The 13,778-nt window shown below is 40.9% G+C and overlaps 1 protein-coding gene across 4 annotated transcripts in view; it reads right to left on the minus strand.

The window, feature by feature from the left end:
• The window catches only part of ptk2bb (protein tyrosine kinase 2 beta, b), a 167,025-nt gene that overhangs the window by 49,081 nt on the left and 104,166 nt on the right, over positions 1 to 13,778 (minus strand). For all 4 annotated transcript variants that reach the window (XM_084315123.1, XM_084315122.1, XM_084315121.1 and 1 more), the window contains exons 13-18: positions 8,579 to 8,610; positions 8,357 to 8,401; positions 8,157 to 8,254; positions 6,985 to 7,066; positions 2,821 to 2,921; positions 837 to 952 (exon numbers count right to left, since the gene is read on the minus strand). In XM_084315123.1, the coding sequence (XP_084171249.1) occupies positions 837 to 952; positions 2,821 to 2,921; positions 6,985 to 7,066; positions 8,157 to 8,254; positions 8,357 to 8,401; positions 8,579 to 8,610 (474 nt within the window). The remainder of the gene's footprint in view (positions 1 to 836; positions 953 to 2,820; positions 2,922 to 6,984; positions 7,067 to 8,156; positions 8,255 to 8,356; positions 8,402 to 8,578; positions 8,611 to 13,778) is intronic.

The following is a 13,778-nucleotide window of genomic DNA, read 5'->3' on the forward strand; positions in this document are numbered from 1 at the left end:
AGTGAATAGTTGACTGGGTCATTTTGTAACGGTAGCTAAGCTAACGTTAGCTCAGGGAGACGCCGCCGTCCTCCCGACAGCTCCCGTGTCCCGTCCCACTAGACTACTAGACCCGTGTTTACATGCGTGCAGTAGGGGCTGGCACGCCCACTGCGCGAAGCCTCCTAAATAACTTTTTCCAGTTCGCACATATCTATTATCTATGACTAATTCTATCTATTTTTAGGGGCAAATGCGAGTGAACTAGTCGCGCTGTGGTTACATGACGTCATTGCTATTTTAGAGCTGCACTACCGGTTACACGGTATAGTCAAAATCCATACCGTAGAGCAAATTCATACCGTTTATACCGTATACCGTTTATACCGTCCACCCCTAGGAGAGGGGGTATTTTCTTTGTATTATACATGACATAATGCATTTCTTCTAGCTTGCAAGGCTAGGGATAGCCTACACAAAGCACTAAACCATTAAACCCACACACACACAACTAGAACACCACCACCACCATTGAATGGTAAATGGACTGCCTTTATATAGCGTTTTTATCCAAATCACTTTACAACTTACACCTTACTTTCATCCATTCACTCACACATTCACGCAGACGGCGGAGGCAACCATGCAAGGTGCCAACCTGCTTATCGGGAACAGTTAGTTAGTTAGGTTAAGTGTAGTTAAGTGTCTTGCTCAAGGACACTTTTGGAGGATCTGGAATTGAACAGGGAACCGTCTGATTCCTAGACTCTCTCTACCTTCTCAGCCACTGTCGCTCCCTCACACTGACAAACAGGAATAATAAACATTCACCAAACACACAAAGAACAGTATTTCACCTGTGTACCATGTTGACTCCCTCAAGGAACACCATGGCTTTACAGATCTGCAGGCTGAACAGGACCAGGGTGATATTATCCAGCTTGTCCTGGTTCTCTGTTAGGTAGTTACCAAGCTGCAAGGATCAAGAGACCTCAGTTTTCAATCAACATCAAAGTATGATGTATGTAATATTGGTTTCATTTGACACGAGGAAACACAAACAGTCAACGTAGAACTGACAGTCAGAGGAAACAGTCATAGATCTGACAGTCAGAGGAAACAGTCAGAGTAGACCTGACAGTCAGAGGAAACAGTCAACGTAGACCTGACAGTCAGAGTGAGAGTTGACCTGACAATCAGAGTGAGAGTAGACCTGACAGTCAGAGTGAGAGTAGACCTGACAGTCAGAGTGAGAGTAGACCTGACAGTCAGAGGAAACAGTCAGAGTGAGAGTAGACTGACAGTCAGAGGAAACAGTCAGAGTAGACCTGAGAGTCAGAGTGAGAGTAGACCTGACAGTCAGAGTGAGAGTAGACCTGACAGTCAGAGGAAACAGTCAGAGTGAGAGTTGACCTGACAGTCAGAGTGAGAGTAGACCTGACAGTCAGAGTGAGAGTAGACCTGACAGTCAGAGTGAGAGCAGACCTGACAGTCAGAGGAAACAGTCAGAGTGAGAGTAGACTGACAGTCAGAGGAAACAGTCAGAGTGAGAGTAGACTGACAGTCAGAGGAAACAGTCAGAGTGAGAGTAGACTGACAGTCAGAGTGAGAGTAGACCTGACAGTCAGAGTGAGAGTAGACCTGACAGTCAGAGTGAGAGTAGACCTGACAGTCAGAGTGAGAGTAGACCTGACAGTCAGAGGAAACAGTCAGAGTGAGAGTAGACTGACAGTCAGAGTGAGAGTAGACCTGACAGTCAGAGGAAACAGTCAGAGTAGACCTGACAGTCAGAGTGAGAGTAGACCTGACAGTCAGAGTGAGAGTAGACCTGACAGTCAGAGTGAGAGTTGACCTGACAGTCAGAGTGAGAGTAGACCTGACAGTCAGAGGAAACAGTCAAAGTGAGAGTTGACCTGACAGTCAGAGTGAGAGTAGACCTGACAGTCAGAGGAAACAGTCAAAGTGAGAGTAGACCTGACAGTCAGAGTGAGAGTAGACCTGACAGTCAGAGGAAACAGTCAGAGTAGACCTGACAGTCAGAGGAAACAGTCAGAGTAGACCTGACAGTCAGAGGAAACAGTCAGAGTGAGAGTAGACCTGACAGTCAGAGTGAGAGTAGACCTGACAGTCAGAGTGAGAGTAGACCTGACAGTCAGAGTGAGAGTTGACCTGACAGTCAGAGGAAACAGTCAGAGTAGACCTGACAGTCAGAGTGAGAGTAGACCTGACAGTCAGAGTGAGAGTTGACCTGACAGTCAGAGGAAACAGTCAGAGTAGACCTGACAGTCAGAGTGAGAGTAGACCTGACAGTCAGAGTGAGAGTAGACCTGACAGTCAGAGTGAGAGCAGACCTGACAGTCAGAGTGAGAGTAGACCTGACAGTCAGAGTGAGAGTAGACCTGACAGTCAGAGTGAGAGTAGACCTGACAGTCAGAGTGAGAGTAGACCTGACAGTCAGAGGAAACAGTCAAAGTGAGAGTAGACCTGACAGTCAGAGGAAACAGTCAGAGTGAGAGTAGACCTCACATCAACCTTTTACTGGCCTCCCCATCTACTGTAACGTTGCAATTTTGGCTCTTAGTACTATAGACCTTTTCAAACATAACATAACATTTGGGGCATAGGCCGTCAACAAGGGTTCTCCAAGTTCTCCATGTTATGTACAACAGTAACTAAATGGGCCCAAGTTGACTTCCTATTGCCATGTTTGCTGATACAATAGTTGACAGGAAATACACTTGGGCCCAAGCTTTCCCCCTAACAATGCAATTCTTCTAGATCAGTAGTGCAGGTTCTTGTCTGACTGACAGATAGACAGACAGACATAATGCTGCCACCAACCTCTCCATACTGGTAGAGCTCCATGACGATCCACACAGGATCCTCCTCTATGATTCCAATCAGCTTGACGATGTGAGGATGGTCCAGGTTCTTCATGATAACTGGCACACATATAAACAGAGATCACCAATCAAAGACAATATCGTCCATATCACCATCATCATCATCATCATCATCAGCATCATCATAATCATCACCATCATCATCATCATCATCATCATCATCATCATCATCATCATCATCATCATCACTATAATCATCACCATCACCATCATCATCATCATCATCATCATCATCATCATCAAACCGATGGTTCTGGCCAACAGAGGTATATTATATAAAGTATATGGTCAACTGGAGAGAGGAGGTTCTGGCCAACAGCAGAGGTATATATTATATACAGTATTTGGCTGACAGCAGAGGTATATATTATATACAGTATTTGGCTGACAGCAGAGGTATATATTATATACAGTATGTGGCTGACAGCAGAGGTATATATTATATACAGTATGTGGCTGACAGCAGAGGTATATATTATATACAGTATGTGGCTGTCAGCAGAGGTATATATTATATACAGTATGTGGCTGACAGCAGAGGTATATATTATATACAGTATGTGGCTGACAGCAGAGGTATATATTATATACAGTATTTGGCTGACAGCAGAGGTATATATTATATACAGTATGTGGCCAACAGCAGAGGTATATATTATATACAGTATGTGGCTGACAGCAGAGGTATATATTATATACAGTATGTGGCTGACAGCAGAGGTATATATTATATACAGTATGTGGCTGACAGCAGAGGTATATATTATATACAGTATGTGGCTGACAGCAGAGGTATATATTATATACAGTATTTGGCTGACAGCAGAGGTATATATTATATACAGTATGTGGCCAACAGCAGAGGTATATATTATATACAGTATGTGGCTGACAGCAGAGGTATATATTATATACAGTATGTGGCTGACAGCAGAGGTATATATTATATACAGTATGTGGCTGACAGCAGAGGTATATATTATATACAGTATTTGGCTGACAGAGAGGTATATATTATATACAGTATGTGGCTGACATCAGAGGTATATATTATATACAGTATGTGGCTGACAGAGAGGTATATATTATATACAGTATGTGGCTGACAGAGAGGTATATATTATATACAGTATGTGGCTGACAGCAGAGGTATATATTATATACAGTATGTGGCTGACAGCAGAGGTATATATTATATACAGTATTTGTCTGACAGAGAGGTATATATTATATACAGTATGTGGCTGACAGAGAGGTATATATTATATACAGTATGTGGCTGACAGCAGAGGTATATATTATATACAGTATTTGGCTGACAGAGAGGTATATATTATATACAGTATTTGGCTGACAGAGAGGTATATATTATATACAGTATGTGGCTGACAGAGAGGTATATATTATATACAGTATGTGGCTGACAGCAGAGGTATATATTATATACAGTATGTGGCTGACAGCAGAGGTATATATTATATACAGTATTTGGCTGACAGAGAGGTATATATTATATACAGTATTTGGCTGACAGAGAGGTATATATTATATACAGTATGTGGCTGACAGAGAGGTATATATTATATACAGTATGTGGCTGACAGCAGAGGTATATATTATATACAGTATTTGGCTGACAGAGAGGTATATATTATATACAGTATTTGGCTGACAGAGAGGTATATATTATATACAGTATGTGGCTGACAACAGAGGTATATATTATATACAGTATGTGGCTGACAACAGAGGTATATATTATATACAGTATGTGGCTGACAGCAGAGGTATATATTATATACAGTATGTGTCTGACAGCAGAGGTATATATTATATACAGTATTTGTCTGACAACAGAGGTATATATTATATACAGTATTTGGCTGACAGCAGAGGTATATATTATATACAGTATGTGGCTGACAGCAGAGGTATATATTATATACAGTATGTGTCTGACAGCAGAGGTATATATTATATACAGTATTTGTCTGACAACAGGGGTATATATTATATACAGTATGTGGCTGACAGCAGAGGTATATATTATATACAGTATTTGGCTGACAGCAGAGGTATATATTATATACAGTATTTGGCTGACAGCAGAGGTATATATTATATACAGTATGTGGCTGACAGCAGAGGTATATATTATATACAGTATTTGGCTGACAGCAGAGGTATATATTATATACAGTATGTGGCTGACAGCAGAGGTATATATTATATACAGTATTTGGCTGACAGAGAGGTATATATTATATACAGTATTTGTCTGACAACAGAGGTATATATTATATACAGTATTTGGCTGACAGAGAGGTATATATTATATACAGTATGTGGCTGACAGCAGAGGTATATATTATATACAGTATTTGGCTGACAGCAGAGGTATATATTATATACAGTATTTGGCTGACAGAGAGGTATATATTATATACAGTATGTGGCTGACAGCAGAGGTATATATTATATACAGTATTTGTCTGACAACAGGGGTATATATTATATACAGTATTTGGCTGACAACAGGGGTATATATTATATACAGTATTTGTCTGACAACAGGGGTATATATTATATACAGTATTTGTCTGACAACAGGGGTATATATTATATACAGTATTTGGCTGACAACAGAGGTATATATTATACAGTATTTGTCTGACAGCAGAGGTATATATTATATACAGTATTTGTCTGACAACAGAGGTATATATTATATACAGTATGTGTCTGACAGCAGAGGTATATATTATATACAGTATTTGGCTGACAACAGGGGTATATATTATATACAGTATTTGTCTGACAACAGAGGTATATATTATACAGTATTTGTCTGACAACAGAGGTATATATTATATACAGTATGTGGCTGACAACAGGGGTATATATTATATACAGTATTTGGCTGACAGCAGAGGTATATATTATATACAGTATTTGGCTGACGACAGGGGTATATATTATATACAGTATTTGGCTGACAACAGAGGTATATATTATACAGTATTTGTCTGACGACAGGGGTATATATTATATACAGTATGTGGCTGACAGCAGAGGTATATATTATATACAGTATGTGGCTGACAGCAGAGGTATATATTATATACAGTATGTGTCTGACAGCAGAGGTATATATTATATACAGTATGTGGCTGACAGCAGGGGTATATATTATATACAGTATGTGGCTGACAACAGGGGTATATATTATATACAGTATGTGGCTGACAGCAGAGGTATATATTATATACAGTATGTGTCTGACAGCAGAGGTATATATTATATACAGTATGTGGCTGACAGCAGAGGTATATATTATATACAGTATGTGTCTGACAACAGAGGTATATATTATATACAGTATGTGGCTGACAGAGAGGTATATATTATATACAGTATTTGTCTGACAGCAGAGGTATATATTATATACAGTATGTGGCTGACAGCAGAGGTATATATTATATACAGTATTTGTCTGACAGCAGAGGTATATATTATATACAGTATTTGGCTGACAACAGGGGTATATATTATATACAGTATTTGGCTGATGACAGGGGTATATATTATATACAGTATGTGGCTGACAGCAGAGGTATATATTATATACAGTATGTGTCTGACAGCAGAGGTATATATTATATACAGTATGTGGCTGACAACAGGGGTATATATTATATACAGTATGTGGCTGACAGCAGAGGTATATATTATATACAGTATTTGGCTGACAGCAGAGGTATATATTATATACAGTATGTGGCTGACAACAGAGGTATATATTATATACAGTATTTGTCTGACAACAGGGGTATATATTATACAGTATTTGTCTGACAACAGAGGTATATATTATATACAGTATGTGGCTGACAGCAGAGGTATATATTATATACAGTATTTGGCTGACAGCAGAGGTATATATTATATACAGTATGTGGCTGACAACAGGGGTATATATTATATACAGTATGTGGCTGACAACAGGGGTATATATTATATACAGTATGTGGCTGACAACAGGGGTATATATTATATACAGTATGTGGCTGACAACAGGGGTATATATTATATTATATATTACCTGCTTCACTCATGAACTTCTCCATGACGTCAGGGGAACAGTCTTTGCATGTCTTCACGGCCACGCTGGTTCTGTCTCCATTCTGCAACCAACACACACACATGTTCAATTCACACACATCTTTTCTGATCAAATTCCATGACTTTTTCATGATTATACCAAGACAATTAGTGTAAATATAAAACATTTGAGCAAGTGGAAAAAATATGAACAAAATTCCATGATATTAAGTATTCGTTAGTAATCATAACTTAGTAATCATTCATCATAACTTAGTAATCATTCATCATAACTTAGTAATCAATCATCATAACTCAGTAATCATTCATCATAACTTAGTAATCAATCATTATAACTTAGTAATCGATCATCATAACTTAATAATCGTTCATCATAACTTAGTAATCATTCATCATAACTTAGTAATCGTTCATCATAACTTAGTAATCGTTCATCATAACTTAGTAATCATTCATCATAACTTAGTAATCGTTCATCATAACTTAGTAATCGTTCATTATAACTTAGTAATCGTTCACCATAACTCAGTAATCATTCATCATAACTTAGTAATCAATCATTATAACTTAGTAATCCATCATCATAACTTAATAACCGTTCATCATAACTCAGTAATCATTCATTGTAATGTAGTAATCATTCATCATAACTTAATAATCGTTCATGATAACTTGGTACAGTAGAATCTCGTTTATCAGAAACCCTCTGGTCTGAAATGTTCTGATTATTGAAATATTTGTGAAAACACAAGTTTTTATTCAATAAAGTACATTGCAAAGATATATATTAAAAAAGTTTCAGGAAATGTGTTTGCATATGATATAACATGTTTATATACGGTCAGGTGAACTATCATGCTTAGGGGGGAAAAACAAACAAAAATTATATTCAACTTGTTCATTGAACCATGTCGGTTCAGAACTATTGAGGTTCAGATTAAATGAGGTTCTACTGTAATCTAGTTCATAACCAGTATGCATAGAACAAGTATGCATCAGAAACAGAGGTCTCCTATAGGCGTGCTCAAAAAGACACAGAGGCCTCATATAGGCGTGCTCAAAAAGACACAGAGGCCTCATATAGGCATGCTCAAAAAGACACACAAACACACGTACTACACACACGGCGATATTACGCTGAGGAAGACGTACTTGCTGTTTATAAACTCCATCGTAAACCTCCCCGAAAAAACCCTCGCCAAGAATCCGTCCGAGAACTATTTTGTTCCGGTCGATCCCGTACTTCACAACTGCATGGGGAGAAAATGTAACAATCACATTTATCTCAAGTCATTATATAACCTCTGGTACCATTTTGTTTATCCCAAAAGAGTGAAAAGATTCCCACGTACCCGACCGCGGCCTTTCGTCCATAATCTCACAGTAAATGTCTGACCCTGGAAAAAAACAGAAGGAAAAATGATAGGTTCTGAATGTCAGGATGTGATCACACGCCGACATTCAACGTCTACAATGTCATTTCTGGTGCATTTTCAAAAGAATACAGGGAAAGTCTTGTCGTCGCCAAATGGATATTATTGGAGAAAGAAAAGGAAAAAGAAACGCAGACTCACCCATACTGTATCTGAAGGAGTCGCTGTTCCTCCTGCCCCGGAGAGTAGATTGAATATTAGAGGAACACTAGGTCATAAATCTTGGTTAGAGTTACACAGCTCCTTGGAGCGCCGACAGTATGATACAATATAACGGCCCCCTGTCGTCGATAAATCTTTCTCACAGTCTCACTTCTCGTTTCATACTACAACCCGAAGTGAATGAGTACAGCTCGGAGTGGACCAACCAACAAACACAAGTTACATGAGTAACTGAAACCTGTGCAGGCTACCAGGGTTATATAGATAACATGTTTATGTAGAGTAATAATTTTAAAAAGATAATACATCCGCAGAGCTTTTAGACAGGTGCAGAATAATATGGGATTAACGATTTCACTACCACACTAGATACGGTTAACCCTTTCACTACCACACTACAGACGAACCGTCTGTAGTGTGGTAGTGAAATGGTTAACCTTCTGTAGTGTGGTTGTGAAAGGGTTAACCTGTTGTCGTGTGGCAGTGAAAGGGTTAACCTTCTGTATTGTCACAGTGAAAGTGTTAACCATTTGGTAGTGTGGTAGTGAAAGGGTTCTGTATCATTAGTGGATCCGCTCGGCATCACTCATGCACTGTCCTCGCACGTGCACGCGCACTGAATAAAATTCCACAAATGTACCTTTAATCCCAGTATTCGTCTGACCACACCCCTCGTTAGCTTACCTTCATAAGCAGGTGTGTGGTCACCTGCTCTCCTCCTTCTCGCTTTCACCACAAGGAAGTGCCTCGGTAGTACCCCACTTGACGTGTTGTTAGTTGAAAAGAGTTGTGACGAGTTTACATTGTGCTTAGTTTTTTCTTCTCTCATAACTGTTCAAAGGAAAATAATAATGTCTACTTCGGAGAGTAGACCCACTCTTCACCAGCGGTTCTCCATTCCCGCCTCCGTCGTGCGTTCTGGTGCGGGGCTGCTGCCACTTTCGTGGTTGCCGACCCAGCCCAGGAGACAGCCGATGGATAGTTTGCCTCTCCGAGGAGCCGAGACATCGGTGCCGTCGCTCCGGCTCTGGTTCCAGGGAATCGTCCGTTGTTGAACGGTCGGTTCTTTTGGGTCCGGAGGATTTGCGACGCAAACTTTTCGCGTCTGCCCGTTCACGTCACAAGATGGTGGCCTGGGTTTGGGGAATTGCTGGAGACCAGCGAGGATGCGTCGGGCTCTGCATGTCCGATGGAAACTGAGGATTTCATGGAAGAGTCGGACGGATTCTTGTTTGAAGGTCCTGTGGAGGCGAGTATCCCTTCTATCCAGGAAACACCGGAGGGGGGAGAAATGGCTCCTTGGGACGCCTTGTTCGAGGATGTCGAGGAACCACCTCGGCCTCATCAGCAGGATGCCCTGCTATCAGCCACATCAGACTGTGGCTCCTCAATGGGTCGAAGCCTGCTGCATGTGAGGGATGCGGGTTCGGTGGAGGAAAGTCAGCAGGGGGAACTGCGGGCTTTGTTTCCCGAGCTCATGGCGGTAGCTGCCGCTGCAAACGGTGTGCCGCTGCCGCTGCCATTGCCTGCTCCTGTCCCCGACGATCTCATAGGTCATCTCTGGCAGCGTCGCCCGGTGAGAGGGGTGGATGTTGTCTACCCATTTTTCCCCTCAATGGGGGCCTATGTTCGTCAGGGCCAGGCGATGTCTCACATCATGGGACTTACCCCCGCCTACGTACCAGTTACGCGGGTGTCGGGGTTGGTCAAAGGTATGAGAGAGGGCGTGCCACGGCTTGATAGGCCGATGGCCGCTCTCCTCTGTCCGGATATGGTGTGGGAACCATTATGCAAGCCGGTTCTCCATGGAAGATCGGCTAGGCGATTGGCATATTGGGGTGACCAGTCATTTATCGCTGGTACACAATCGCTGGCTGCGGCTTCTAACATCGCCCACCTGGCTAGATTTGTATCGGGGATATTGACGGGTGGCATGGATCTGACCCAGGGACGCAGGAAGGGGGGGTGCGGGGGGGGGCTGCAGCACCCCCTCTCAATTATTGCAAAAAAAAAAAAAAAAAAAAAAAAATATATATAATATAATGTAACACTGTATATTATAAGTTTATCCTGCTCAAAGCACGTCACCATTTTAATATTGTGTGTATTGAGCCGTACTGTATTGTAGCCATTCTCCAATCTGTTAAATAAAGTTTTCATTCATTCATTACACTACTGTATGTACACAATCATACGTGTAAAACCGAGTAGATTTTCGAGTGATGACAGACTGTCACAGACTGATTGAATGACAGGTGAAACAACTAATTGTATTCACCTCCCGTCTCCCGCCCTTCCCACGCGCCACGAACCACTGAGCTACTGTGATACAGTGCTTGCGCAGTCAGTCGATTTGAGCTAGTAGTCAGACTTTGCTAGCACAGAATGTCTCACTCGCAGAAAAGAAAAATATCAGATTTATTTTCTAAACGTCCCGCCGGTCCCAGTGACAGTCCCACTAAATCTGATAAACGTCAGAGAGAGACAGAGACGACAGGTTCAGCCTCAGCATCAGGTATTGAAGAGTTAACTGAGTCTGTTCCCCTATACTCCCCCTCGGGCGCCAGGGGCTTCCACTGAGGGGTGATGCAAATAGGGATGGGGTGTTATGGCAGCTCATGATGGAAAGAGTGCGCACCGAGTCTGATCCTGAGTTGAAGAATTGGCTCCAAAAGAGAGACAACTGGATGTCCAACAACATCCAAAACGAAATCTTACAGCTGCTTGCCCATGATATTCAGCGACAAATTAGAGGCAAAGCATCCAAAAGCCCAATCTTTGGCTTGAGCGCTGACGGAACCACTGATGTCACTCACTGGAAAAGAACAATTCCTGTGTAATATACAGTTCGCAGATGACAACTTGGAAGCTCAGAACTTCTTTTGGGGTTTTTACAATGCCCGGCCCAGACACAACAGCCGAGACGCTGTTTTTGTGTATAAAATACTTTTACGCCTCGACCTGCCCATGGAGAGGCTGATAGGATACTGTTTTGACGGGGCCAGCAACATGTCTGGGGGGTACAGGCTAGACCAGGGGTTCCCAAACTTTTCAGGCCGCGACCCAAAAAAAACGGTGTCAGAGAGCCGCGACCCCCACTATTATAGGAGGTAAAAAAAAATTTAAATGGAAATGTATGGTTGAAACATGCAAACGTTCAAACGCACACACACTAATAAGCATTGGAGGCTTTTAAGGGGAGACACTGCAGGTGAATAGGGTAAAACAATTAACTAATAGATATCACAATGAAACTTCCCCAGTTGATTACTTATATTAAGACAAGACTTTTTTGTATTACAAGTTTTCTGAAATTGTATGTTTAAATATGCAAATGAGGCATGATCTACTTAAATATGCACTAATTTGCATATACTTCCAGGACAGAAATCTGAACATTGGATAAAACCATTTTCAAAATTATAGTTTTATTTTGTTGACATATTAGAGCCAAAGGTTATTACAGAGGGGATTTTGGATATCTCTTTTTATCACTCCATAAATCAGAAAATACTCCATTCAGTCCATTTTTATGGTAAAATCCCATATTTCGCCATGTTTTTAGGAATAAAATGTGATATAAATCAGGGTATGAATGCGATATCAACAAACCCTTCTGTAAATACCTTCAGAACATAGATATGAATAGAACTGGAAGGTTTGGTGTATGTGAGTGCTACTGAAGTGGAGATTTCTGGCTCAGAGTATGAGGAAAAACTCTTAAAACTCATTTTTGGGAAAACGCCTTCAAAGTTCTGTATTGTAAAATGCCATACTTTTTTTTTTAAACAGATATTTACAAACACAATACCTAATCAAACCATTAGTAATAGACAACCTAAACACATGCCTGATAACTGAATAATAATAATAATGATGTTATTGAACTGAACAGAACTACACACAGGCTACAAACAGTGTAGTACAGTGTAGTACCCCCTAATAGGCAAAACATATTTGAATAGATATCACTATGAAACTTTCCCAATTTGTTATGTACATATAAACTAAGAAAACAATATATTGCAAGTTTTCTGAAATTTATGTTTTCTAAGCAAATGAGGCACTTCCCCATTAAATATGTGCACATTTATGGATGCAATAAGGCAAAATGATAATGAAAATAAACAACTAAATGTGTGTTATTGACGTTTTATTGTCACTAGTTTCATAGAAGACATGTTTAGGAAGCAAAATATAACAAAATCTCAAAATCAACAAAAAAAGTATATTTGACTATTCACCTGCAGTGTCTCGCCTTAACCAGGGCCGGACTGGGGAAATCATTCAGGCCAGGAAATATAGCCCCAGTCAGGCCACTTTTTAAGCAGGGGGTCTGGGGGTCCCCCACCAGGATTTTTTTTGTTACAAAGACTTAATTTCCAGCATTCTGGTGCAGGCATTTTTTTTATTTGTACCCTTTAAATACCAGTGTTTGTGATGGCATCACAACTTATTGTTAAAAAACAGGCTAGCATATGTATGATTAGCAACAACACAGATTTTTATGGATTTTCAGTTTTTTGTAATTGATAAATACAATATTTTATTCAACTTCAGCCCTGATCATAACACCACATATTCATTTTATAATTCTAACCCTTTAAATGCCAGTGTGTGTGATGGCATATATTTGCAATATATCAAATGCAAAGTAAATTTTTCTGGGGGGGATTATTACAGGCTAGCATGTGTCAATGATTAGCAGTTTTTCGTAAGGATCCCGCCTCCACCAATCACATGCGGCTCCCTTTGTGTGTGTGTGAGAGCAAGTTAGAGAGAGAGAGATAGTTCTCCAACTTGTGTGAGTTGCAGTGATCTCCTGGTTGTTCCCCACCTAGGTTATCTAACTATTGCGCTGGTGCAAATAGAAACACTGGCCTGGCCTGCTTCTAAGTTCAGTGGCCTGACCGCAAAAAAAAAATAAAAAATCATCTGGCGACCCCCCAGCACCCCCTGCCGTTTTATAGTTCCCGCGTGCCTGATCTGACTGAGGTAAAATGCGATCAGATCACCCAGGCGGCAGGAGCTGTCCTGCATCTTACCCAGGTGCTGGCCATAGCCTCGGGGAAGACGCGCGCCCTGGCCACCCTGACCCAGCGCCACCTTTGGCTGGAGCAGGCTCGAGTGCCGGAGAAGAAGAGAACCCCTCTTCTGACGGCCAGCCTCTCCGATGCTG

This window comes from Notolepis coatsorum (assembly GCF_963971535.1).
Source record: "Notolepis coatsorum genome assembly, chromosome: 5".
Taxonomy (NCBI): Eukaryota; Metazoa; Chordata; class Actinopteri; order Aulopiformes; family Paralepididae; genus Notolepis; species Notolepis coatsorum.